Here is a 26,976-nt window from a genome sequence, read left to right as displayed (position 1 = left end):
GGAGCAATCTGAGGGCTTAAGTGAGTTTATCCAAGCTGAGCTGTTAGTCTAAGGAAGTTCTAGAAGTTTGTGATTTCTCTCTCTCTATTGGTTATACTGCTTTGACACTCTGATAAGAGACTGTTCTGGTAATCAAAGTGGGATTTATCTCCTTTTAGTTGTGTATGCTTCCCAAAACTTATCAGATTGCATGAAGTTTTTTTTTTTTTTTAATTTATTTTTATATTTATTTTTGGCCGTGTTGGGTCTTCGTTTCTGTGCGAGGGCTTTCTCTAGTTGCGGCAAGCGGGGGCCACTCTTCATCGCAGTGCGCAGGCCTCTCACTATTGCGGCCTCTCTTGTTGCGGAGCACAGGCTCCAGACGCGCAGGCTCAGTAGTTGTGGCTCGGGGGCCCAGTTGCTCCGCGGCATGTGGGATCCTCCCAGACCAGGGCTCGAACCTGTGTGCCCTGCATTGGCAGGCAGATTCTCAACCACTGCGCCACCAGGGAAGCCCTGAAGTTGTTTTAAAAACAAGAATTCCATATACCCAGGCAATAATTTGTAGACACATAACCTGTCAACAGTTTCACGCAGTATTATTAATCTCTTCAACAAACCTGTAAATTCTTTCAGATGGAAACTGGTTAATATTTAAAATATATATATTTTTACACAGGGGTGGTTGTTTAATTTACACTTAGAATTGTTTAGGTGCCTAAGCACCATGATTCATGTGTTTAATATCTCAGTATTGCAGTTCTCTTTTCCTGAGTTTGGGAGAAAACACATATTAGGGAGAAATATGTTTCTGGCTATAATTTATGATGAGGGAATGAGTAATCTTGGTGAAGAATGTTCCCCAAATGCAGAAACTTCTGGAATTTGAAAGTTTGGAACTTTCAACGAACACTTACTGGAGGCCTGTTGAGTGCCAAGCACATATTTTCTTTTGAACTAGTTTACAGTAAGGCTTGCTTGGTTTGATAGAACAACTTACATATTTGATGTTAGTAGATGCTTTGGTATTTGACCACTATTTCTAGAGTATTTGGGATTGTTTAAACCTCCTTTAGGAGTTAGCATATATGAAAAGTAAAGGAAAATAAATATTAACTGTTTCTGAAAGTCTGGTAACCCTATTAAGCACTAGAAAATTGGCTACCTCTGACAAGTAGCTTCCTTTCTTTTCCTACATTTTCTATATTCTTTCTCTAATTCTATCTAGTTGGATGAGGTTAAACTCCTGCTCTACCTCAGTGTTTTTCTTTCATAGACATTTTTGCATTCATCCCCTAATGATCTTGAGGACCTCTTGAAAGCTGGGGAGTGAACTGAGCACCTCTTTTGTATCTGCTATTCCACCACAGACTCCTGAGTGGGAACCAGATCTCATTCCTTTTTGTGTACCTGTAGCACAGTATACACAGTATACAGTGCAGTTTTAGGAACTGAATGAGCAAATTTTTTGCTGGAAGACAGGATGGAGGAATGGTTACAGCATGAACTTTGGTGTTGGACAAAATTTGGATTTGAATTCTGCCATTTACTTAGCTTTGTGACCTTGGGAAAAGTTGATTAACCTCTTTGACTTCTGTCCTTGTATCTATAAAATGTTGGTAATACAGCCTACTTCACCTTGTTATATATGTAAAGTATGAAATACAGTGGTACCATATGCTAAGCCCCAGTAAAAGGTTTGTTGTTACTGGTCTTCAGACTGGTTGGCAAGCTTTTTCAAGAGAAGGGACCATCATATTGCCCTATGCCCACCAGTGCCTGGCCACTATAAGGGAGGGCCAGCAGATTCCCCATCTATTCCCCTCTCAAGGGGGAGAGAACAGATGTGTGGTTCCGTTTTCCTGGGTGGTGGTGGAATAATAGCAGTTTGCTTCTATGTTCACACACTACTATGAGTTAAGCTGACTGACCGCATTAGCAAAGGTGTAGGTGGGAACACCTTGGGGAATCCTACCTCCAGCCAGGTGCTCTCCTGATGGACAAGTGCCTTGTGATGTTCCTGAAACTCCTGCATTCAGATCTGTCCTGCCCAACTGGGCGCAGAGCACTTTTCTGACTAGAAGAATTATTCAAAGATGACTGATGTCTAGTGAGTATCCACTGTGTTTCTAGTCCTCTCTTACTCCTTCCCAGAGCATTTATTAAGAATCTTCTGTGCTAGGTACTGAGAGTACCACAACGGGTGAGAAATATTCAGAAACAGTGTGTGGCAGGGCAAAGTGGAAGAGACAAGAGCAGCTGAGGGATGTTTTGTGAACAGAGAAGGAAATACAGGATCCAGGAAATGTGATTCCTAACAGAACGGGGCTTGCAAAGAATCCAGAGGATGCCATGCTAATGCTTTGTGTTATTTTGTTTAGTAATATGTTGGTCTAAAATAGAAGCAGAAACAACAAGGTGTTCTGTGTGGGGGATGTATGAGGTAAAGGTAGGACTGGATGATTTCTCAAGGTGCCTTCCAGTCTGATGAATCAGCACAATATGAACTGGTGCTTCCGATGTAAGTATTTACACAAAATTCTAAAAGAAATGTAAACCAGAGTTGAAAATATTATCATGGTTAAATTTTTTCTTTTGGAACAGTAATGTAGAAAGACAAAAATGTGTCTAGCATAGAAATCTTATTTGGCTCTCTTTTCCTTTGTAGGAAGATGACTCTTCCTGTGAGTCAAGCAAAGAGAAGAGGCGAGTGAAGAAAAAGGTGTCTTCTGGGGGAGTTTTTGTGAAAAGGTACTAATCAGTGAAATAACTTTAAATAAACTTGCTTGAATTTTCTTTTATTTTTAAATTGATATAAATGTAAATCTATAAATTCTTCTCAGAATTACTCTGACATGCTTTTATTCCAATTCTGAAGGCAGAAATGTATAATGTCAAAGGGATTAAAATTACATGGACTCAGTTGTATTCCCCCTCCCAATATACTTTTTATGTATTTATGTAGGCAAGTCAAAACTCTAGATTTATGAGTAGTTAATTTTGCAAGTATTGACATAAACTTTAAAATATAACACAGTAATCAAAAGGTCTAAAGATTATTAGAAGTTCTATTATGGCTTCATAATAGAATTATATTTCTTTTACTTTCTCTAGAGAGTACCATTTTACTAGTGTAGGTATAGCTTTTCTCCCAACTTTTCAAATGACTTGTTTTAAAAAAATTTATTTTATTGAAGTATAGATATATAATGTTAATTTCTGCTGTACAGCAAAGTGATTCAGCTATACACACACACACACATTCTTTTCCATTATGGTTTATCACAGGATATTGAATATAGTTCCCTGTGCTATACACTAGTATCTTATTTGTTTATCCATTCTATATATAATAGTTTGCATCTGCTAATCCTGAACTCCCAATCCATCCCTCCTCCACCTCTCCTCTCCCTTGGCAACCACAAGTTTGTTCTGTGTTAGTCTGTATCTGCTTGGTAGATAAGTTCATTTGTGTCATATTTTAGATTCCACATATAAGTGGTATCATATATCTGTCTTTCTCTGATTTACTTCATTTAGTATGAAGTAAATGTTGCTGCGAATGGCATTATTTCATTCTTTTTTATGGCTGAGTAGTATTCTATTGTGTATCTATACCACACCTTCTTTATCCATTCAGTTCCTGATGGACACTTAGGTTGTTTCCATGTCTTGGCTATTGTGAATAGTGCTATGAACACAGGGGTGCATGTATCTTTTTGAATTATAGTTTTGTCTGGGAATATGCCCAGGAGTGGGACTGCTGGATCCTATGGTAGCTCTATTTGTAGTTTTTTGAAGGCACCTCCATACTGTTTTCCACAGTGGCTGCACCAATTTACATTCCAACCAACAGTGTAGGACAGTTCACTTTTTTCCAGACCCTCGCAAGCATTTGTTATTTGTAGATTTTTTTTTTATTGTGTTTACATTTTTTTTTAACATCTTTATTGGAGTATAATTGCTTTACAGTGTTGTGTTAGTTTCTGCTGTATAACAAAGTGAATCAGCTATACATATACATACATCCCCATATCTCCTCCCTCTTGCGTCTCCCTCCCACCCTCCCTATCCCACCCTTCTAGGTGGTCACAAAGCACCAAGCTGATCTCCCTGTGCTATGCGGCTGATTCCCACTAGCTATCATCTATTTTACATTTGGTAGTGTATATAAGTCCATGCCACTCTCTCACTTCGTCCCAGCTTATCCTTCCCCCTCCCCGTGTCCTCAAGTCCATTCTCTAGTAGGTCTGCATCTTTATTCCCGTCCTGCCCCTAGGTTCTTCATGACCATTTTTTAAAAAATCAATTAATTAATTTATTTTTGGCTGTGTTGGGTGTTCATTTCTGTGCGAGGGCTTTCTCTAGTTGCGGCAAGCGGGGGCCACTCTTCATCGCGGTGCGCGGGCCTCTCACTACCGTGGCCTCTCTTGTTGCGGAGCACAGGCTCCAGACGCGCAGGCTCAGTAGTTGTGGCTCACAGGCCTAGTTGCTCTGCGGCATGTGGGATCCTCCCAGACCAGGGCTCGAACCCGTATCCCCTGCATTGGTAGGCAGATTCTCAACCACTGTGCCACCAGGGAAGCCCCATTTTTTTTTGTTTTTTAGATTCTATATATATGTGTTAGCATACAGTTATTTGTTTTTCTCTTTCTTACTTACTTTACTCTGTATGACAGTCTCTAGGTCCATCCACCTCACTACAAATGTTATGCCATTCTGACTGGTGTGAGGTGGTACCTCATTGTAGTTTTGATTTGAATTTCGCTAATAATTAGTGATGTTGAGCATCTTTTCATGTGCCTATTGGCCATGTGTATGTCAAATGACTTGATTTTTAAACAGCATCTGAACTTAGGAGAAAAAGACAAGTAAGTTTTACAAAAGGACAACTTTTTACAGTAACAACCAAATATCTCCAGGGAAGTTTACATAAAATGAAAATCAGCTCTCGTAAAAAGAAAAAAACCGTAATGCATGTTTGCTAAAAATATACATTTAAATAATCTGCTTTAGAATTCAACCATTGTTTTGTCTTGCAAGCCTTATAAGAAAGGAATAACAGAGACGAGGTTGACTGGACAGGATGAAAAATATGTGGCTTTATTATTCTTTCTTCTCTTTTCCCTTGACTTCGCTGACCAAAAACCACCATGGCATTTCATTTCAGTTCTGACTTCAATTCCCTCACTTTTCCTACCACACCCTTTTCTTCCTTGAGCTAGCAAAGATGTGTGACTCTCTTGGGGCACTTGTCTAGTTTCTGCCTCCCTCTGAAGATCTGATTGCTGGCTTTGCGCTTGCTTCACTGGCATCAGCCTTCCCACCATACCCCAGACTGTCCACCTCTAGGCCCTGGCAAGTACCTTACATGGACGGGCCATTTTGGCCCAGTATCAATCATCAGGACCAGTTTGCCCTGACACGAGTGCATTTGATTGCTAAGACCAGTTTAGGCTGGTCAAAGGCCTGTAAGCAAGTGTTCAAAAATGGCTTACCTATCCTTTTCATAACCTTTATAGTCATTATTGTTAGTTTCTCTGGTTTCCAATAGGCTTTCAATCTGTAGTAAAAACAGTTGTCAACATTTATTGGGCACTTACTATGTGTGTGATCTGTACCAAGTCCTTTACATGTATTACCGCTTAATTCTCACCACAGCTGTATGAAGAGAGGTACAGCATTTCATACATGGAGATTAAGAAAGTCGCCCCGAGTCACACAGCAATGTGGAGCTGGGATTCTAACCTTAGGAGGGGAATTTCAGAGTCTGCATTCTGGAATTCCCAAAGCCAACATTTCTCTCACCTTCTGGGACTACACACAGCCTTACTTTTTCCTTCTAGCCTGATGACTCTAAAGTAATCCCAACCCTGGAAATAGTTTGTTACACTTCCTCCTGTTTTCTCAAGGCCACATCTCTAGTCTCTGTACAAGTGAGGTAGGAAATACCAGAAGAGTGTTGTAATAGAAGCATGCACCCTTGTGGCAGAGGTTCCCTGGATGTCTCCCAATACCTCTTCTCCCCTTTTTCTACAGTATTAGGATTTACCTGGGCTTGTGGCTGCTCAGGATAAAAGGACTGACTTCCCAGTCTTCTTTGCAGCTAAGATACCAAGTGTGGCCAATAGAGTGTGAGTGAAAATGGTGTGTAAAACCTTAGGGGTCATGTCCCTAAAGGGAAAGGGCTTTCCCACACCTTCCCCTTTCTTCTTCTGGAATGTGGGGTGGTAGTGAGTCACTGAACTTTGCAAATGAGAGCACTACCAGGGGTGATGGAGCATAAGACAAAAAGGAGCCAGGACACATGGAAAGAAGAGCCTGGACAGCATTGCTAAGTATTAGCAAAATGCAAATCACAACTACAGTGAGTTCTCAGAGAACTCAACTTGGAGATTACTCTTACTGTTGAGTAAGAGCATAAAATCTTGAGTTAAAGTCTTGTGACTTATCTGCTGTGTCATCTTGGCAACTTCACCTGTGTGAAGTTATAACTGTGTGACCTTAACTTCACTTAGCTGGTTTCTTTAGCTGTAAAATGAGGATAATACCACTACTTAAGAGGACTGCGATGAAAAATAGGTGAGTTGATATATATCATTTAGTATATTCACTGTTTTATATATATAGTCAATGTAGCTATTCTACAAAATGACAATCACTAATTTTAGTGTTGGTGATGACCATAGTGTTTTCCACTGCCTCATTTTTTTTCCCCTTTATAAGTAGAGGGATGTGGAGCTCACCTCCTCCTACAAATACATCAAAAAATCCATCCACATGTGGAACAGTTCTCACAGAACACCCACTGAATGCTTCCAGATCTCATACAACCAAAGCTTCAAGAAAGATCCCCATGTAACTGGGTAGGATGAAGGGAAAAGGGAGAAGAGGAGGAATTGGGATGGGACCTGCACCCTTGGGAGGGAGCTGTGAAAGAAGAATGCTAACCTCACCCTGGGAACCTCCTTCACCAGCTGGGAGGTATGCCAGGTCAGATAGGGAGCTTCAGAGGCTGGAGAGGAGGGTATGAGAGTTGGCCTGAGGCACTGCAGGGTATGGAGAGACCAACACAGAAGGTCCTGACCATGTCACCACACTTCCCAGCCCAAGATGTGCACCTGCTGGTGTGCACAGCGACTGGGTGCTGAAACTTGGGCTTCAGCAGACAGACCTGAGGAGAGGACTCGGTTTGGTTGCACGGAGACAGACCAAAGGGTCTGGAGTGTGGTCTGGACCGTAACTGGGGGTGTGTGCATGTGGAGGTGAGGCTGAAAGCTGAACTGATAGCTGGCCATCCCATTGTGGTTGCTGGGATGCAGCTTTGGCAGGTTCCTGCTCTGGTGGACTTTTCACTGGAACCGCACACATGTGCCTGAGGGCGCCCTGGGCCGACTGCGGGTTCAGGGGATGCAGCTCCAGTGGGTTTATGTGCCAGTGGCTTGGTGAGCGTGTATGCTCTAACTTATTACCAGGGCCCCCAAGAGGAGGTGGGCCCAAAGGGCAGTGCCAGCAACACTGATCTTTGTGGGTGCACACACCGGGTGGCAGGTGGCATCACAGAATCCCACGTCCTGGCAGGCAGCTCCTGGGGAGGAACATGCAGTGGCTCCTCTCCCAGAGGGAGCGCTCCAGTCCTGTCTACTTCACACCACAGCTTAGAACCATATCTGGGGATTTCCACTACAACAACTGGGGAGCAGACCCTGCCCCTGACAGGGCTGTGACACCCACAGAGCAAAGAGGAGGGCTTGCCCAACATCCAGTGTGGGCTCTGGTCACCATGACACTAATCAATCAATCACACTCCCCTATCAAGGGGATAATGGCCAGCACACACTGAGGAAAGACGTGGCAAGCATTGATACCAAAAACAGCCCTTGCACCAAAGATATTGGACGCAAGCAGGCTACACTGGGATGCTCCCACGTAAAAACAGCCCTTCCAGACCACAGTAGATAACTGCTTCTCCTAAATTCGTAGTCAGAGAAATATAAGAAAAAAGAAAGAAGCAAAGGACTTACTCCCAATGAAAAGAACAAGAGAAATCCCCTGAAAGGACAAACAGTGAAAGAAACCTCTACAGTCTACCAGACCCTGAGTTCAAAAAGGAGGTAATAAAAATGCTGAAGGAATTAAGAAAGGCTATTGATAGAAATGTAGATCACTGTAACAAGGAACTAGAAACTGTAAAGAGGAGCCAATCAAAATTAGACAACTCAATTGCTGAGATGAAAACCAAAGCTAAAGGCAATAAACAGCAAAGTAAATAATGCAGAAGAACAAATAAGTGATCTGGAAGATAGAATAATGGAGATCACCCAATCAAAACAGCAGACAGAACATATGCTATCTATGGGATAATATAAAGCACACCAATCTACTACGTCTAATAGGGTTCCCAGAAGAAGAAGAAAGAGAAAAGGGGATTGAAAATGTATTCGAATAAATTATGGCTGAAAAGTTCCCAAATCTAAAGAAGGTATTAGATATCCAGGTCCAGGAAGCACAGACGGTCCCAAACAAGATGAACTCAAACAGACCTACTCCAAGATATATCATAATTAAAATGGTAAAAGTTAAAGAGAGGATTCTAAAGGCAGCAAGAGAAAAACAGTTATAAGGGAACCCCCATAAGGCTATCAGCTGATTTCTCTACAGAAACTTTGCTGGCCAGAAGGAAATGGCAAGATATATTCAAAGTCCTGAAAGGGAAAAACCTGCAACCTAGGATATTCTACCCAGCAAGATTATCATTTAGAATAGAAGGAGACAAAAAGAATTTCTCAGACAAGCAAAAACTGAGTAAACAGCAATACTAAAACTATCTTAAAAGAAATATTGAAAGCTCTTCTCTAAATTGAAAAGAAGCAACAATCTATAGGAGAGGGAAACTCACAATAGAAAAGGTAAATATATAAAAGGATTGAAGATCATTTAAATAAGACAGTACACAGTTAAAAAACAATCCAAAAAATTCTGTGAAAATGATTGAACAGAAAAGGATAAACATGAAGATGTAAAATAGGACATGAAAATCACAAAACGTAGGGAAGGGGAGTAAGAAATGTAGATCTTTTAGAATGTGTTTGAGCTCATATGACTACCAGTCTAAAGCAAGTAGATATAGTGACAGTTTAACATAGTTGAAAACCAGGGTAACCACAGATCAAAAAAACACACAATAGATTCCCAAAAACCCAAAAGAAAGGTACTCAGGCATAATACAAAAGAAAACTATCAAACCACAAAAGGAAACACAAAAAGAAGAAAGGAACAAAGAAGACATACAAAATCAACTGGAAAACAAGGTTTAAAATGGCAATAAATATATACTTACCAATAATTACTTTAAATGTCAATGCACTAAATGCTCTGATCAAAAGACACAAAATGGCAGATTGGATAATAAAACAAGAACCTACAATATACTGCCTACAGGAGACCCACTTTAGGGTGAAGGACACACACAGATTGAAAATGAGGGGATGGAAAAAGATATTTCATGCAAATGGAAATGACAAGAAAGTGGGAGTAGCAATACTCATATAAGACAAAATAGACTTAAAAAAACAAAGGCCATAAAGAAAGATAAAGAAGGACACTGTATAATGATAAAAGGATCAATACAAGAAGAGGGTAGTACACTCATTAACATATATGCACTCAATATAGGAGCACCTAAATACATAAAACAAATACTACCAAACATAAAGGGAGAAATTGACAGGAATACGATAAGAGTAGGAGACTTCAACACTGCACTGTCATCAATGGACAGATCTTCCAGACAGAAAATCAATAAGGCAACAGAGATCCTAAATGGCACAGTTGAACAGTTAGACTTAGTTGATGTCTTCAGGACATAGCACCCCAAAAAACCAGTATACACATTCTTTTCAAGTGCACATGGGACATTCTCTAGAATAGACCACACACTAGGACACAAAACAAGCCTCAACAAATTTCAAAGGATAGAAATTATTTCAAGCATCTTTTCTGACCACAACCCATGACATTTTTCACAGCACTAGAACAAATAATCCTAAAATTTATACGGAACCACAAAAGACCCATAATTGCCAAAGCAATTCTGAGGAAAAAGAACAAAGCTAGAGGCATGACCCTCCCAGACTTCAGACATTACTACAAAGCTACAGTAATCAATACAGTGTTGTATTAGCACAAAAACAGACATCTGGATCAATGGGACAGAATAGAGAGCTGAGAAACTGACACACCTACAGCCAATCTTCAACAAAGGAGGCAAGAATATATCACAGAGAAAAGACAATCTCTTCAATAAGTGGTGCTGGGAAAACTGGACAGCTACATGTAAAAGAATGAAATGAGAATATTCTCTAACCCCATATACAAAAATAAACTCAAAAAAGTGAACTGATATAAGGACCTAAATAATACCTTTATTTACTGATAAAACTGATATTGGAGAATGTGGTTAATATCTTCAGTCCAGTAAACTTATCACTGACCCCCGAATCGGACAGACAGACTTACCTTGTCCCAAGTATCACTGTACTAGAGCAGGCCTCACCCTGCAGAGGTGAACTTGATCCTACAGAATGAATGCTCTCTGTAGACAGGCTGGTCCCAAACAGGAATGGGGAGAAGTGGCTGGGCTACTTGGGCCTTGTTTCTCCTTTCACCTTACCTAATCACCTAGGGCAGGGTGGTTGAAGGAAGAGTGATTACAATGTTATGCTATTGGCGCTTCCTTCACATGGAGAAAAGAAATACTCCCCCTCAATATTTTAGCATATTTAAACTGTAACAAATGAATAATTTACCTGTTTACTGTCTGTCTTCTCCAACTAAGATTGTCAGTTCCATGATAAGGAAGCCATGTTCAGCTCTGTGCACATGGGTACCAGCATGTTGTCTGGCCCATAGAAGGCATTCTTATTTACTGAGTGAGCAAATGCACTGTAGAGTTTATTACAATGGAACCTATATGGTCTTTATTTATTAATCCAACACAAATTTATCTACAGTGTGCCAAGAATTTTCTTAGGCAAGAGGATTCTGAGATATTTTGAATCAAAATACAGAAAGTTTTGTTTTGAAAACAACCCAGCTGTTAGCTCTTTGAAAAAAATTTAGTTGGAGAGCCTCTGATTCTCACTCACTGGACCATACAAGGTCAGTCTTTTGACTGCTCTATACTTTAGATTCCCTATTTATAGCTAAACAAATTTGCAACACATACCAAAGAAATCCTGTATGATTTACAGTTGTTCAAGCAAACAAGAAAACTCTGGTTCAGTTTCTATGAGCTATCAAAAGGATAAAGACAAAAGGCCTGTTTATCTCAAATCAATCAGGTTTTGAACAGCATCTTTTCAACATAACGAAATAAAGACATATATAAAAAACAAAGACAAAATACACCTTCCCATTCTAAAACATTTCCTTTAGTCCATATGTACTTTAAATAATCTTGTATTAAGTTTCTACTTCAACTTTCAATGTTCAGAGTAAATCCATCCTGGCACAGTGTTTGTTCTAAGAAGTCAACAGTAGCAGGAGTAGGAGCATAATATAGTAGTTTCACTGTTATTTCCAGAGTCTATAAAATCCCAATGCTATTGCCAGGCAAGTAAACACTGAGGCTGTGAAAAGAAGAAAACATGTTATAGGTCATGCATTTGTGATTGTCTTGCAGAGACAAAGAGAATAATGTCATCTTCAATTTAAACTGAAAGCAAAATCAGGAAATCCAACCAATTTTCTTTTCTTTTTTTCTTTGCCTGTGGGATCTTAGTTTCCCAACGAGGGATCAAACCCACGCCTCCTGCATTGGAAGCATGGAGTCTTAACCACTGGGCCACCAGGGGATTCCCAATCCAACCAATTTTCTACTTCAGGTTTTTCATTCCCTAGAAAATTAAGCTAAGGATAAAGGATATCCATTAGGGCTGGATTAATACCAATTCTTCTTAAAAGCTTCCTGTATTTTAAACCAGAATAAGGATGACAGTAATTTAAAAGTGTAGATTATGTCAGTTAGAATCTATAAAGTGTTTAAAGTCATTATTAACATTAGCATTATTAACAACGACTACTTTAAATAATTACAAACTCTAATTTTAGAAATAATTTATAAGTGAAAAACCACCTTTCTTACATGTACTAAAAAATTACATAGTTAAGCCAGTAAAATAGACATCCATATCATCCATAAGAAAATTTTAATTGCATTTTCAGTATATTTAAAAATGATTTCATGCCTGCTGAGCTCCCAGGCTGGTCCCCTGCCCTCCAGGGCTGCCCCTTCTCCCCCACCCCGGCTACATTGGTACTGGGGGCATAGGAGGGAGGCTGGGGAGATCAGGAGAGGCAGGCAGGAGGAGCCCTCCCAGACTCCAGACTGGAGGAGCAGGAGAGGAGAGGAGGGCGTTTGCCCTGCCCACTCGAGCCCAGGAAGCCTGCTGGGCTCCCAGGTGAGGTCCCCTGCCCTCTGAAACGAGGGGTGGGGGGCACGCCTGGGTCCCTTCCATTCCTTGAGCCTAAGCCTCACCCCCCAGAACCCCCGGGGCCTTTTCCAGCCCTGTGGGTCCTGAGCATTGGCCCTGCCCACTGCCCAAACCTTGCCCTGCTTAGGTCCCGCTCTCTACACCCAACACCCTCCCCCCCATCTTTTTTTTTTTTTTCCCCCTCCTCTTTTTTACTATTGTGGTACTGATGTACCTTCTGGTTGTTGATTCATCTATATTTTTATTTTTACATTATTTCTAACATATCTGTTAGTTTCCTAGTCTAATTTTATTTTTTACTTTGTTATTGTTCTTTTTTTTTTTGCCACCCCATGCAGCTTGCAGGATCTTGATTTGTGAGCCCGGGGTTAGGAGGAAGCTCCAAGTCCAAACCACTGGACTAATAGAGAACCTCAGACCTCAGGGAATATTCATCAGAGCGAGGTCTCACAGAGTTCCTCATCTCAGCACCAAGACCCAGCTCTACCCAGTAGCCTACAAACTCATGTTGGAAGCCTCAGGCCAAACAACCAGTAAAACAGGAACACAATCCCACTCATAAAAGAAAAAAAAAATGAGATGGCAAAAAAATATGTCACAGATGAAGGAGCAAGGTAAAAACCTACAAGACCAAATAAATGAAGAGGAAATAGGCAATCTACCTGAAAAAGAATTCAGAGTAATGATAGTAAAGATGATCCAGAATCTCGGAAACAGAATGGAAGCGCGGACTGAGAAAATACAAGAAATGTTTAACAAAGATCTAGAAGAACTAAAGAACAAACAAACAGATGAACAACACAATAACTGAAATGAAAAATACACTAGAAGAATCAATAACAGAATAATGGAGGCAGAAGAACAAATAAGTGAGCTGGAAGACAATGGTGGAAATAACTGCTGAGGAGCAGAATAAAGAAAAAAGAATGAAAAGAATTGAAGACAATCTCAGAGACCTCTGGGACAATATTAAACGCACCAACATTTGAATTACAGGGGTCCCAGAAGAAGAAGAGAAAAAGAAAGGTTCTGAGAAAATATGTGAAGAGATTATAGTGGAAAACTTCCCTAATGTGGGAAAGGAAATAGTCACCCAACTCCAGGAAGCACAGAGAGTCCCATACAGGATAAACCCTAGGAAAAACACACCAAGACACATATTAATCAAACTAACAAAAATTAAATTCAAAGGAAAAATATTAAAAGCAGCAAGGGAAAAACAAAAAATAACATACAAAGGAATCCCCATAAGGTTATCAGCTGATTTTTCAGTGGAAACTCTGCAGGCCAGAAGGGAGTGGCAGGATATACTTAAAAGTGATGAAAGAGAAAAACCTACAACCAAGATTACTGTACCAGCAAGGATCTCATTCAGATTCGATGGAGAAGTCAAAAGCTTTTCAGAGAAACAAAAGCTAAGAGAATTCAGTAACACCAAATGCTAAAGAAACTTCTCTAGGTGGGAAACACAAGAGAAGAAAAAGACCCACAAAAACAAACCCAAAACATTAAGAAAATGGTAATAGGTACATACCGATTATAACCTTGAATGTAAATGGATTAAATGCCCCAACCAAAAGACACAGACTGGCTGAATGGATACAAAAACAAGACCCATATATATGCTCTCTACAGGAGACCCACTTCAGACCTAGGAACACATACAGACTGAAAGTGAAGGGATGGAAAAAGATACTCCATGCAAATGGAAATCAAAAGCAAGCTGGAGTACCAATACTTATATCAGATAAAACAGACTTTAAAATAAAGACTGTTACAAGAGATAAGGAGGGGGCTTCCCTGGTGGCGCAGTGGTTGAGAATCTGCCTGCCAATGCAGGGGACACGGGTTCGAGCCCTGGTCTGGGAAGATCCCACGTGCCGCGGAGCAACTGGGCCCGTGAGCCACAACTACTGAGCCTGCGCGTCTGGAGCTTGTGCTCCACAACAAGAGAGGCCATGACAGTGAGAGGCCCGTGCACCGCGATGAAGAGTGGCCCCCGCTTGCCACAACTAGAGAAAGCCCTCGCACAGAAACGAAGACCCAACACAGCCAAAAAAAAAAAAAAAAAGGAGATAAGGAGGGACACTACATAATGATCAAAGGATCAATCCAAGAAGAAGATATAACAATTATAAATGTTTATGCACCCAACATAGGAGTACCTCAATACATAAGGCAAATGCTAACAACCATGAAAGGAGAAATCGACAGTAACAATAATAGTAGGGGACTTTAACACCCCACTTACACCAAAGGACAGATCATCCAAACAGAAAATAAATAAGGAAACACAAGCTTTAAAAGACACAATAGACTAGATAGATCTAATTGATATTTATAGAACATTCCACCCAAAAGTGGCAGAATACACTTTCTCCTCAGGTGCACATGGAACATTCTCCAGAATAGATCACACCTTGGGTTGCAAATCAAGCCTCGGAAAATTTAAGAAAATTGAAAGCGTATCAAGCATCTTTTCTGACCACAATGCCATGAGATTGGAAATCAATTAGAGGAAAAAAACTGTGAAAAACACAAACACATGGAGGCTAAACAGTGCACTACTTAATAACCAAGAGATCACTGAAGAAATCAAAGAAGAAATTAAAAAATACATAGAAACAAATGACAACAAAACACGACGACCCAAAACCTATGGGACTCAGCAAAAGCAGTTCTAAGAGAGAAGTTTACAGCAATTCAGTCTCACCTCAAGAAACAAGAAAAATCTCAAATAAACAATCTAACCCATCTAGAGAAAGATGACCCATCTAACCCATCTAGAGAAAGATGACCAAAGAAAACCCAAATTCAGTAGAAGGAAAGAAATCATAAAGATCAAAGCAGAAATAAATGAAATAGAAACGAAGAAAACAATAGCAAAGATCAATAAAACTAAAAGCTAGTTCTTTGAGAAGATAAACAAAATTGATAAACCCTTAGCCAGACTCATCAAGATAAAAAGGGAAAGGATGCAAATCAATAAAATTAGGAATGAAAAAGGAGAAATCACAATGAACACTGCAGAAATACAAAGGATTATAAGAGACTACTACAAACAACTATATGCCAATAAAATGGACAACCATGAAGAAATGGACAAAATCTTGGAAAGGTACAATTTTACAAGACTGAACCAGGAAGAATTAGAAAATATAAACAGATGTATCACAAGTAATGAAATTGAAACCGTAATTAAAAATCTTCCAACAAACAGAAGTCCAGGACCAGATAGCTTCACAGGCGAATTCTATCAAACATTTAGAAAAGATCTAACACCAATCCTTCTCAAACTCTTCCAAAAAATTGCAGAGGGAAAAACACTCCCAAATTCATTCTATGAAGCCACCATCACCCTGATACCAAAACTAGAAGAAGATATTACAAAAAAAGAAAATTGCAGACCAATATCACTGATGAACATACATGCAAAAATCCTGAACAAAATACTAGCAAACAGAATCCAACAGCACATTAAAAGGATCATACACCATGATCAAGTGAGATTTATCCCAGGGATGCAAGGATTCTTCAATATATGCAAATCAATCAATGTGATATACCACGTTAACAAATTAAGGAATAAAAACCATATGATCATCTCCATAGATGCAGAAAACGCTTTTGACAAAATTCAACACCCATTTATGATAAAAACTCTCCAGAAAATGGGCACAGAGGGAACCTACCTCAACATAATAAAGGCCATATATGACAAACCCACAGCAAGCATCATTCTCAATGGTGAAAAAATGAAAGCATTTCCTCTAAGATCAGGAACAAGACAAGGATGTCCACTCTCGCCACTCTTATTCAACACAGTTTTGGAAGTCCTAGCCACAGCAATCAGAGAAGAAAAAGAAATAAAAGGAATACAAATTGGAAAAGAAGAAGTAAAACTGTCACTATTTGCCGATGACATGATACTATACATAGAAAATCCTAAAGACGCCACCAGAAAACTACTAGGACTAATTAATGAATTTGCTAAGGTTGCAGGATACAAAATGCACAGAAATCTCTGGCATTCCTATACACCAACAACGAAAAATCAGAAAGAGAAATTAAGGAAACACTCCCATTTACCATTGCAACAAAAAGAATAAAATACCTAGGAATAAATCTGCCTAAGGAGATGAAAGACTTGTACTCAGAAAACTATAAAATACTGATGAAAGAAATCAAAGATGACATAAACAGATGGAGAAATATACCATGTTCTGTGATTGGAAGAATCAATATTGTGAAAATGACTATACTACCCAAAGCAATCTACAGATTCAGTGCAATCCCTAGCAAACTACCAATGGCATTCTTCACAGAATTAGAACAAAAAATCTTACAATTCGTATGGAAACACAAAAGACCCCGAATAGCCAAAGCTATCTTGAGAAAGAAAAACGGAGTTGGAGGAATCAGGCTCTCTGACTTCAAACTATACCACAAAGCTACAGTAATCAAGACAGTATGGTACTGGCACAAAAACAGAAATATAGATCAATGGTACAGGATAGAATGCCCAGAGATAAACCCACACGCACATATGGGCACCTAATTTATGACAAAGGAGGCAAGAACATACAATGGAGAAAAGACAGCCTCTTCAATAAGTGGTGCTGGGAAAACTGGACAGCTACATGTAAAAGAATGAAATTAGAACATTACTTAACACCGTACACAAAAATAAACTCCAAATGGATTAAAGACTTAAATGTAAGACCAGACACTATAAAACTTTTAGAGGAAAACATAGGAAAAACACTCTTTGACATAAACCACAGCAAGATCTTTTTTGACCCACCTCCTAGAGTAACAGAAATAAAAAACAAACAAATGGGACTTAATTAAACTTAAAAGCTTTTGCACAGCAAAGGAAACCATAAACAAGACAAAAAGACAACCCTCAGAATGGGAGAAAATATTTGCAAATGAAACAACAGACCAAGGAATAATCTCCAAACTATACAAACAGCTCATGGAGCTCAATATCAAAAAAACAAACAATCCAGTTCAAAAATGGGCGGAAGACCTAAACAGACATTTCACCAAGGAAGACATACAGATGGCCAAGAGGCACATGAAAAGATGCTCAACATCACTAATTATTAGAGAAATGAAAATCAAAACTACAGTGAGGTATATCAGCTCATGCCAGTCAGAATGGCCAGTATCAAAAAAGTTAGAAACAATAAATGCTGGAAAGGGTGTGCTGAAAAGGGAACCCTCCTACACTGTTGGTGGGAATGTAAATTGATACAACCACTATGGAAAACAGTATGGAGGTTCCTTAAAAAACTAAAAACAGAACTACCATACAACCCAGCAATCCCACTACTGGGCATATACCCTGAGAAGACAATAATTCAAAAAGAGACATGCACCACAATGTTCACTGCAGCACTATTTACAATAGCCAGGATATGGAACCAACCTAAATGTCCATCAACAGATGAATGGATAAAGATGATGTGGCACATATATACAATGGAATATTACTCAGCCATAAAAAGAAATGAAACTTGAGTTATTTGTAGTGAGGTGGACCTAGAGTCTGTCATACAGAGTGAAGTAAGTCAGAAAGAGAAAAACTAATACAGTATGCTAACACATATATATGGAATCTAAAAAAAAAAAAAAAAAGGTACTGATGAACCTAGTTGCAGGGCAGGAATAAAGAGGTAGGCATAGAGAATGGACTTGAGGACATGGGGTGGGAGGGCAAAGCTGGGACAAAGTGAGAGTAGCATCGACATATATACACTACTGAATGTAAAATAGTTGGCTGGTGGGAAGCAGCAGCATAGTACAGGGAGATCGGCTTGGTGGTTTGCGATGACCTAGAGGGGTGGGATAGGGAGGATGGAAGGGAGGCTCAAGAGGGAGGGGATATGGGAACATGTGTATGCATATGGCTGATTTGCTTTGTTGTGGAACAGAAACTAACACAGTATGGTGAAGCAATTATTAAAAAAAAAAAATTTAATGGCAAAAAGAAAAAATGATTTCATAATTATTAAAAATTTATAAATAAAAAATGAAATTTTAATGGAAACCCTTTAAAAAAAACTCAATGAGGTAGAAGAAAAGGCAGAGAAAGCATCAGGCTTTTTATTTTTTTAAAATTTATTTATTTATTAATTTATTTGTGTTTGGCTGTGTTGGGTCTTCGTTGCTGCCTGTGGGCTTTCTCTAGTTGTGGCAAGCGGGGGGCTACTTTTCGTTGCAGTGCATGGGCTTCTCATTGTGGTGGCTTCTCGTTGCGGAGCATGGGCTCTAGGAGCACAGGCTTCAGTAGTTGTGGCAGGTGGGCTCAGTAGTTGTGGCTTGCGGACTCTAGAGTGCAGGCTCAGTAGTTGTGGCGCCCCGGCTTAGTTGCTCCACGGCATGTGGGATTGTCCCGGACCAGGGCTAGAACCCGTGTCTCCCGCATTGGCAGGCGGATTCTTAACCACTGTGCCACCAGGGAAGGCCCGCATCAGGCTTTTTTTTGTTTTTAAGAGAGATTTTTTTTAATTTATTTTTTTATTTTTGGCTGTGTTGGGTCTCCGTTTCTGTGTGAGGGCTTTCTCTAGTTGCGGCGAGCGGGGGCCACTCTTCATCGCGGTGCGCGGGCCTCTCAATATCGTGGCCTCTCGTTGCGGAGCACAGGCTCCAGACGCGCAGGCTCAGTAGTTGTGGCACACGGGCCTAGTCGCTCCGCGGCATGTGGGATCTTCCCAGACCAGGGCTCGAACCCGTGTCCCCTGCATTGGCAGGCAGACTCTCAACCACTGCGCCACCAGGGAAGCCCCGCATCAGGCTTTTTAAATAGTTAATATACCACCTGCTCTCTCTGTTACATCATTCTGGATAGAAAACCTTTCTGTTCTCCTTAAGAAGGTGAATTTGGGTGAGGTTTTTAGGGACTCCCTAGATTCTAGTCTGTTTAAACAGCCATGATTTTAAAATAGAGACTCTGAGATGAAGAGCAAACTTCTATGATTAAAGACACAAGAGGGACTTCCCTAGTGGCACAGTGGTTAAGAATCCGCCTGCCTATGCAGGGGACACGGGTTCGAGCCCTGGTCCGGCAAGATCCCACATGCCGCGGAGCAACTAAGCCCGTGCACCACAACTACTGAGCCTGTGCTCTAGAGCCCCCGTGCCACAACTACTGAGCCCGTGCACCTAGAGCCCGTGCTCCGCAACAAGACAAGCTACTGCAATGAGAAGCCCGCACACTGCAACGAAGAGTAGCCCCCGCTCGCCGCAACTAGAGAAAGCCTGCACGCAGCCAAAGAAGACCCAACGCAGCCAAACAATTAAAAAAAAAAGGACATGAGAAACAGCCTTTCATAGTTAAGCCTACCCTATTTTTAATGTGTAAATCTATACATTATCCCATTTGATCACACTACTTACTGAAACTTGATTAATGACAAGATCATTTCCTTAATTTTAAGAAATGGGATTAGGTCTCTCTGAGACACAGGGGGAAGCTGGACAGTTGAGGAGAAAGAATAACACTTAACAGTTTCTTGTCTTGTTGCCACTGGTCAATTATACATTCTCTCATTTGATCCTGCTACTACTTACCATGTTCCAGATAGTGTGCTAAAGAATTTCATGTATCACCTTATTTAGCCATAATTAAAACCCTATGAGGTTGGTGATAGTATTTCCATCATACAGACGAGGCAACAAGCCCAAAGTTTTACTGCTAGCAAGTGGTGGAAGCAGGACTCAACACTATGTGTACCTGTCTCCAAGGAAGTTGCTGTTACTCTTAAAAATAAAGGGTGGTGCCTTCAGAACTGTTAGTTGTAAATCCTCAGTGAAAAAAGGAAAGGAAGATAACTCTTTAGGTAAATACACTAGAAGAAGCTGAGTGGAATACGAAGCTCTTCATAACCTGGGGTGCTTTGAGGTCTATTTTGAAAGTGGGAATGAACACTGCAAACTGTGCTGACTTGGCATTTCCCATTAGCATTCCTATTGGACAGAAGATCTCTGGTTCCAGAGACTTTGCTAGAATAGGGGTTTTCAAAATTTGTTTTAGCCTTAGAACCCTTTCTTCAAATGGATCTTAGATGCTAAGTCATTCAAGTTGAAGAGAGGAAGGGGGAGTGGGGGTGTGCATCAGCTGAGGGCTAGGGGCTCCATCTCTACTCCTGCTGCCGCTTCAACATGATTAGTGCCTACCCAGAAAATCACAGATGGTATAAAGCAGCAATTTTATTTTGGACAATAACATAAATTTTTAAACGTGCCTATCTTTTTGACCCCAATTTTTAGATGTGCATAAGCAATTTATTACATAGAAATACTAGCATGAGGGCATAAAGGGGTGTGTGTGTATTTACTCACACATATATATGGCTATTCGGTCCAATATTTTTTTTTTATAAACTTATTTATTTTATTTTTGGCTGCATTGGGTCTTCGTTGCTGCACGTGGGCTTTCTCTAGTTGTGGCGAGCAGGGGCTTCTCTTGTTGCGGAGCACGGGCTCTAGGCACATGGGCTTCAGTAGTTGTAGCACGGGCTTTAGAGTGCAGGCTCAGTAGTTGTGGCGCACAGGCTTTGTTACTCTGCGGCATGTGGGATCTTCCCGGACCAGGGCTCGAACCCGTGTCCCCCGCATTGGCAGGTGGATTCTTAACCACTGGCGCCACCAGGGAAGCCCGCAATATTGTTTTTAATAAAAACAATTGGGAGCAGAATGTCTGTTAATAGAGGTTTGGATAAATTATGGTATTTTCATACAATGGAATAGTATGTTTTCTAGTAAAAAAAAAAAAAAGTCTATATATGTATTCATGTGGAAAGATAATCAAGACATGTGGTTAAATTTTTAGAAGCTGTACTCTGTACAGTATCATCTAATTACTATTTAAAAAATCTGCAATGTTCACATATAGAAGGAAAAGCCTAGAAAGATATATACTACTAATAGTAAATACATATGGGGCGGGAGAAGGCTTTCACTTTTACTATATTGCTTTTGAATTATATGAACAATTTAGGATGAAAATATATTACTTTTTTATACAAAGAAAAAAGTACTACTCAACTAGGGCATTCTTTCTAACTCCTTGGGGCTCTGTAAATTGGTAAGGTCACATGGTACTTGAGGAACTCAGTATGTGACAGATAATCTAATTTTGGGTAGTATCCCTGCTCTGTCAGTTGGATTCAAGATAGGAGGTAGTTTGTGCCCCTTTGCTTGCTGTGGTTTTTAATGGTCTATATCTATTTTGGTGATCTTTATCTAAAAATTTTCATTTTTTTCATTGTGGAATATCCAGTGTATCTTTGCATCGTTTTGTAGTTGTGTTTAGGTTTATCTTTGACATCCATATGCTTTTTCCTATTAGGAGGATGCAGAGTTGCCTGTTAAACTTACATCCTAAATTTATTGCCTATTAAACTTACATTTTCCAAGTACTCCAGGAAATCAAACAATAAAGGAGATCTGTTACAGCTCCTGCTTTTTTTCTTCTGTGCCCCATGGCTCCCTTGGGAGGTAGGAGCTAATAAGTCCGAAAATCAAATGACAGTAATTCCTTTCTCTGACAAACACAGCCTTACCTGCAAGGTAACGAATTGTCTCAAGCTTGTTAGACTCCATTAGGGTTTTTAAGGAGGCAATTTCAGTGTCAATTTTGTTACCGGTCTCTGAAATAATACCTCTGGTTTTGGTATCCTGTAGTAATTAAGAATAAGACAATTAAATTTTGTCCCTGTGTATCATGGAGAAAAATGTTTACTTTAGAAATCCTCACTTATGGGCTAATTTTGTGTAACAAAAGTTTTAAGTGGGGAAACACAGTAAAAAAAAGCACAGTGATATTAAAAAGAAAAAATAACACTACATGAATATTACAAATTGACAAAAAGTATTCCTTCTACTTTGATATTTGGAGACTATTTCTTAGGATTATCACATTCTGGGCACATTCTACTAAAAACCTCACAGGAAGATACAGGCATACCTCATTTTATTGTGCTTCGAAGATGCTGCATGCTTTTTTTAAACAAATTGAAGCTTTGTGGCAACCCTGAGTCAAACAAGTGTATCAGCGCCATTCTTCCAGGAGCATTTGCTCACTTCATGTCTCTGTGTCACATTTTGGTGATTCTTGCAATACTTCAAACTTTTTCATTATTACTATATTTATTATGGTGATCTGTGATCAGTGATCTCTGATGTTACTACTGCAAAAGATTACCACGCACTGACAGCTCAGAAGATGGTTAGCATCTTGTAGCAGTTCTTATTTTTAAATTAAGGTATGGATATTGTTTATTTAGACATAGTGCTACTGCACACTTAATAAACTACAGTTTATTGTAAACATAACTTTTATATGCACTGGGAAACCAAAAAATTTGTGTGACTCACTTTATTTCAGTATTTGCTTTATTGCTGTTGTCTGGAAATGGACCTGCAATACCTCTGAGGTATGCCTGTATTTGAGACCTAAATATATGAGGATAAGCTAAGAAGCAAAAATGTTAGTCACAGAACTATCACCTTATGTGTATAAAGTCCTTAGGATATCATAGTTAAAACTTTAAATATGTTTTGCAAAAGGAAAAACCAACTGGGTTTTAATATGAACTGGCTCCAATATTAAAGGAGATGGCAGAAATGCTTGTTGGGTAACACTGAATGCTATATGCATAGGGACTAAGGGGTAGAAAGAGAAATAAGATGATATTTAGAGCTCAGAAATTAGCTGGGAGAGAATTTGTTGATTTCCTTGTTTATCTCCTTTATCTGGCCAAGAAGTTAGAGAAGGGAATAGGCTGCTTAGAACGGCAAATGGGACCTTCGTGTCTACTGAATTATAATCAAGAGTGATGTCTCTTATGTTAGACTGGAGACCGAGTGACTTTTAACTTTTAAGAAAAGGACTAGGCTGAGTCAGAAAGCTAGGTTTTACTCAGCCACAGAGATTAAATAATGATCACAATTTAGGATTACTGAGAGGTAAACAGTAGTTATGAGTATGGAGTTTAGAATCCAGGTTGACATCTGGCTCTACCACTTTTTAGTTGTGTGACCTTAACTTCCTTCTGCCTCACTTTCCAAATTGGTAGAATGGGAATAGAGTGCCTACCTCACACAGAGGCTGATATGAGGATTAAATAAATTAATAGACAAAAAAGGTAAGTAAAACAGTATCTAACATAAAAATTTTTTATTTGACTGAGCCTAGGCATTCATTGAAATACTAATTGTGAATCCTTGTCTTTTTTAAAAAATAGTTCTCTTCCATATAAAAATAATTTAGTTAAAAAAAAGTATGCTACCTGGAAAGCTTGATTCTGACTCAGAAGTCACAGCTCAGGTACTACCATCCACCTGGTAGCAGCTTCCCCCAAAGTACTGGTTAACTATAATAGCTATGAGGAAATCATGGATTCTATAGGGCTAGCTTGTTAAAGTCCAAACTTATAAAATGATACACATAAAGGCAGTTACATAAGGCATGAGAGCTATACAGAAGAGAAACTTTTACATAGCAGCTTACATTTTTGGTAAATTCTGTGGTTGCCTCCATAAGTTTCTTTTCTTGATCTGTAAACTAAACGATATGGTTTATCAAGAGGTTAAAAAAAAAAGAAGACTAAAAGGAATTAAAAAGGAGTAAGTGCAAAAAAGTACATTTAAAAGCACATTACCATATCTGTTACTCTGCTCCTTTCTAGGTTGATATCCAGTTTATTATCTCCTCTGATTCGACTGGTTTCATTCTTTAAAGAAAATAAAAATATTAAAAAAGTGATCTTGTAATGAATATTTGTTCTGAAATTAATGAACTATTCTGAAGTGGGGAAAAAAGTTTCACTTACTATCAGTTGTTGCTTAACTTGTTCTAATTCAATTTTCATTTTCTAGGTATAAAGAAAGATCACACACAATTGGTGTTAAACCAAAAGTCCATATTATGATTTATTAAAAAAAATCTATCAGGGGCCTGCATAAGCAAAAACCCTGCATAAGCAAAAATTGGACATTCTGTGGATTTCTAATACATTATCTGATTAAGAATAAAGACAAAAAAAGAACTAATAGTTCATCTAAAGAACTAATAGTTTATCGTATTCAGAAAATAATTAGGAACATAACATTAGACAATGTATTTATGTTTCAATATAGTAGTCCCCCCTGATCCACTGGGGATATGTTCCAAGACCCCAAGTGGATGAAACCTCGCATAGTACTGAACCCTATACGTACTATGTTTTTTCTTATACTAATGGGTGGGTAGCATATACAGTGTGGATACACTGGACAAAGAGATGATTCATGTCCTGGGGGGAATGGAGTGGGACGGTGAAAGATTTCATCATGCTACTCAGAACAGTGTGACATAAACATATGAATTGTTTATTTCTGGAATTTTCCACTTAATATTTTCAGACTGCAGTTGACCACAAGTAACTAAAACTGTGGAAAGCGAATGTGCAGATAAGGGGGGACCTACTGTATTCTACTTAAAAAAAAAAAAGATTGATATTCTAAATTTTAAAATATTTTAAGCTAGTGGGTAACAACAAAGTTCTGACTGAATTACAGAAACATTTTTCTCTAAAGTGACAAAATAATTATTACAGAACCAAAAAAATGGAAAATGCCACATTACTGTCAGTTCTGAGAACATTATTCTGAACTACACTAGAAATTTAATAAAATATATGTAGCTCAAAGATTTCCTCTTTTATGTGACCTGTATAAGATACAACTGTTATTCTTCAGTATGCAAGAAACTATGATGTATACATACATTAGGTATGGTTAAACATGTATACTTTTATCTAAAAACTTGCTAATAATTATTTAATAACCACATGAAATTGTTTTGGGGTCCTATTCTTCACCAAGTAGGATACTTATGAAATCAGTTATTAGTAATAAATTGAGACTTGTATTACCTGGTTCTCTGCTCGCAGATTTGCAAATTCACTTTTCTCTAGGATGACCATGTCTTTCCTGATGGAGTCCAAATGAGCCATTAACTGTTGTACTGTTATTTCCTAAAATGCAAAATTAAAATAACCTAGTGATGCCATCCCCTTGCATGGAATTGTTCATGAAACTTAAAAAAAATTATTGTCTTGCTACAAGGTATAATGTTGCTTGGCTAAGTAAAAAACAAAACAAAACACGTGAAACCTATATATCTGAAATATCAAAATGAAAACAAGTAGGAGATTCAAGGAAGAAAAAGTATTTCCCAGTGAAGAGAAACAAATGTCTAGGTCTTTTCAGTGAAAGAATCCCAATTAAATGCTTACTTAACCTCTAAGAGTTCCTCAGCAAATACTCTTTTTTTGTTTATTTATTTTTAAAATATCTACATGGGAAAGTTTTTATCTTTCATTGCTTTGCTTTTTTTTTTTTTTTTTTTAATTTTTATTTTTTGGCTGCGTGGCATGCGGGATCTTGGTTCCTGATCAGGGATTGAACCTGCACCCCAGGCAGTGGAAGCACAGAGTCTTAACCACTGGACCGCCAGGGAAGTTGATTTTGAAGGCTCTTCTGCCATCAGAAATTTCTAGGATCCTGAATAAGACTTAGAAGTCAGGTAATAAAATAGAAGTATGGTTTAAATAATTGTCAGTATAACATAGTTTGGTTTAAATTCCTGAGTATCTTTCCTATATTTGGCACTACAAAGGATTTGTGAAAGAAAAGGTGGCCCCTGATAGATTTTTTTTTTAAGTTTTTAGTTAACACCTCCGTCACCACACAAGTTCTTTCTTTCTTTTTTTAAAATTTATTTATTTATTTTTGGCTGTGTTGGGTCTTCATTGCTGCGTGTGGGCTTTCTCTAGTTGCAGCGAGCGGGGGCTACTCTTTGTTGTGGTGCATGGGCTTCTCATTGCAGTGGCTTCTCTTGTTGCGGAGCACGGGCTCTAGGTGAGCAGGCTCAGTAGTTGTGGTGCATGGGCTTAGTTGCTCCGTGGCATGTGGGATCTTCCCAGACCAGGGATTGAACCTGGGTCCCCTACACTGTCAGGCGGATTCTTAACCACTGCACCACCAGGGAAGCCCTATCTGATAGACTTATAAACTTTTACTTTGCTAGGGAGGGACATTTTTGTAGAAATGATTTAAAGCAGTCTTACAAGGAAAATATAACTTTCACCACTAAACGTCTCAAAATCGTGTAGCTTGCTGACTCATCTTTTATCCCTTTTTAATCAAAAGAAAAAGTAGATGAAGGTGTAACCTTGAAAAAGACCCTCCATAACAGGGTTTATAAACAAAACAGAAAACCCCAAACAAGAACAGAATGCCTAGTGGAACCCCCATTTTGTCACAGTTTGTGGCTAGGAGTGCACTGTTGGGGTTACAGTGCTCCACTGACCACAGTATGGGTGAGAAAGGCTATTTCAAAACTGCCTTGACGTTTAGAAAACAGAGGCTACAATAGTTCCAGATGCATGGCTACGGAATGACTCAGTCCTCAAAGGGTCTGGAATGCACACATCTTCTCCAAAAACAG

At 39.2% G+C, this 26,976-nt stretch overlaps 2 protein-coding genes across 9 annotated transcripts in view; one reads left to right on the top strand and one right to left on the bottom strand.

The window, feature by feature from the left end:
- ANKRD42 (ankyrin repeat domain 42) overlaps window positions 1-2,788 on the top strand; it is a gene marked incomplete at its 5' end in the record, with an annotated part of 54,718 nt that extends 51,930 nt beyond the window's left edge. The window contains one exon of the mRNA XM_061203709.1: window positions 2,648-2,788. Coding sequence (XP_061059692.1) covers window positions 2,648-2,737 — 90 coding nt within the window. The remainder of the gene's footprint in view (window positions 1-2,647) is intronic.
- Window positions 2,789-4,070: 1,282 nt separating this feature from the next.
- The window catches only part of CCDC90B (coiled-coil domain containing 90B), a 61,093-nt gene continuing 38,187 nt past the window's right edge, over window positions 4,071-26,976 (bottom strand). For 4 of the 8 annotated variants that reach the window (XM_061204078.1, XM_061204082.1, XM_061204084.1 and 1 more), the window contains 6 exons: window positions 25,400-25,501; window positions 24,317-24,358; window positions 24,146-24,217; window positions 23,995-24,048; window positions 22,046-22,160; window positions 10,408-11,609 (listed from right to left, as the gene is read on the bottom strand). In XM_061204078.1, coding sequence (XP_061060061.1) covers window positions 11,554-11,609; window positions 22,046-22,160; window positions 23,995-24,048; window positions 24,146-24,217; window positions 24,317-24,358; window positions 25,400-25,501 — 441 coding nt within the window. In that variant the 3' untranslated portion in view covers window positions 10,408-11,553. Of the gene's footprint in view, window positions 4,521-10,407; window positions 11,610-21,112; window positions 21,181-22,045; window positions 22,161-23,994; window positions 24,049-24,145; window positions 24,218-24,316; window positions 24,359-25,399; window positions 25,502-26,976 lie in introns of those variants that run through there. The other 4 variants (XM_061204079.1, XM_061204077.1, XM_061204081.1 and 1 more) reach the window with 4 other exon arrangements.

The sequence above is a fragment of the Eubalaena glacialis genome, chromosome 10, assembly GCF_028564815.1.
Source record: "Eubalaena glacialis isolate mEubGla1 chromosome 10, mEubGla1.1.hap2.+ XY, whole genome shotgun sequence".
NCBI lineage: Eukaryota > Metazoa > Chordata > Mammalia > Artiodactyla > Balaenidae > Eubalaena > Eubalaena glacialis.
The sequence above is the reverse complement of the archived record's forward strand: the minus strand, read 5'-3'. Positions and strand labels throughout refer to the sequence as shown.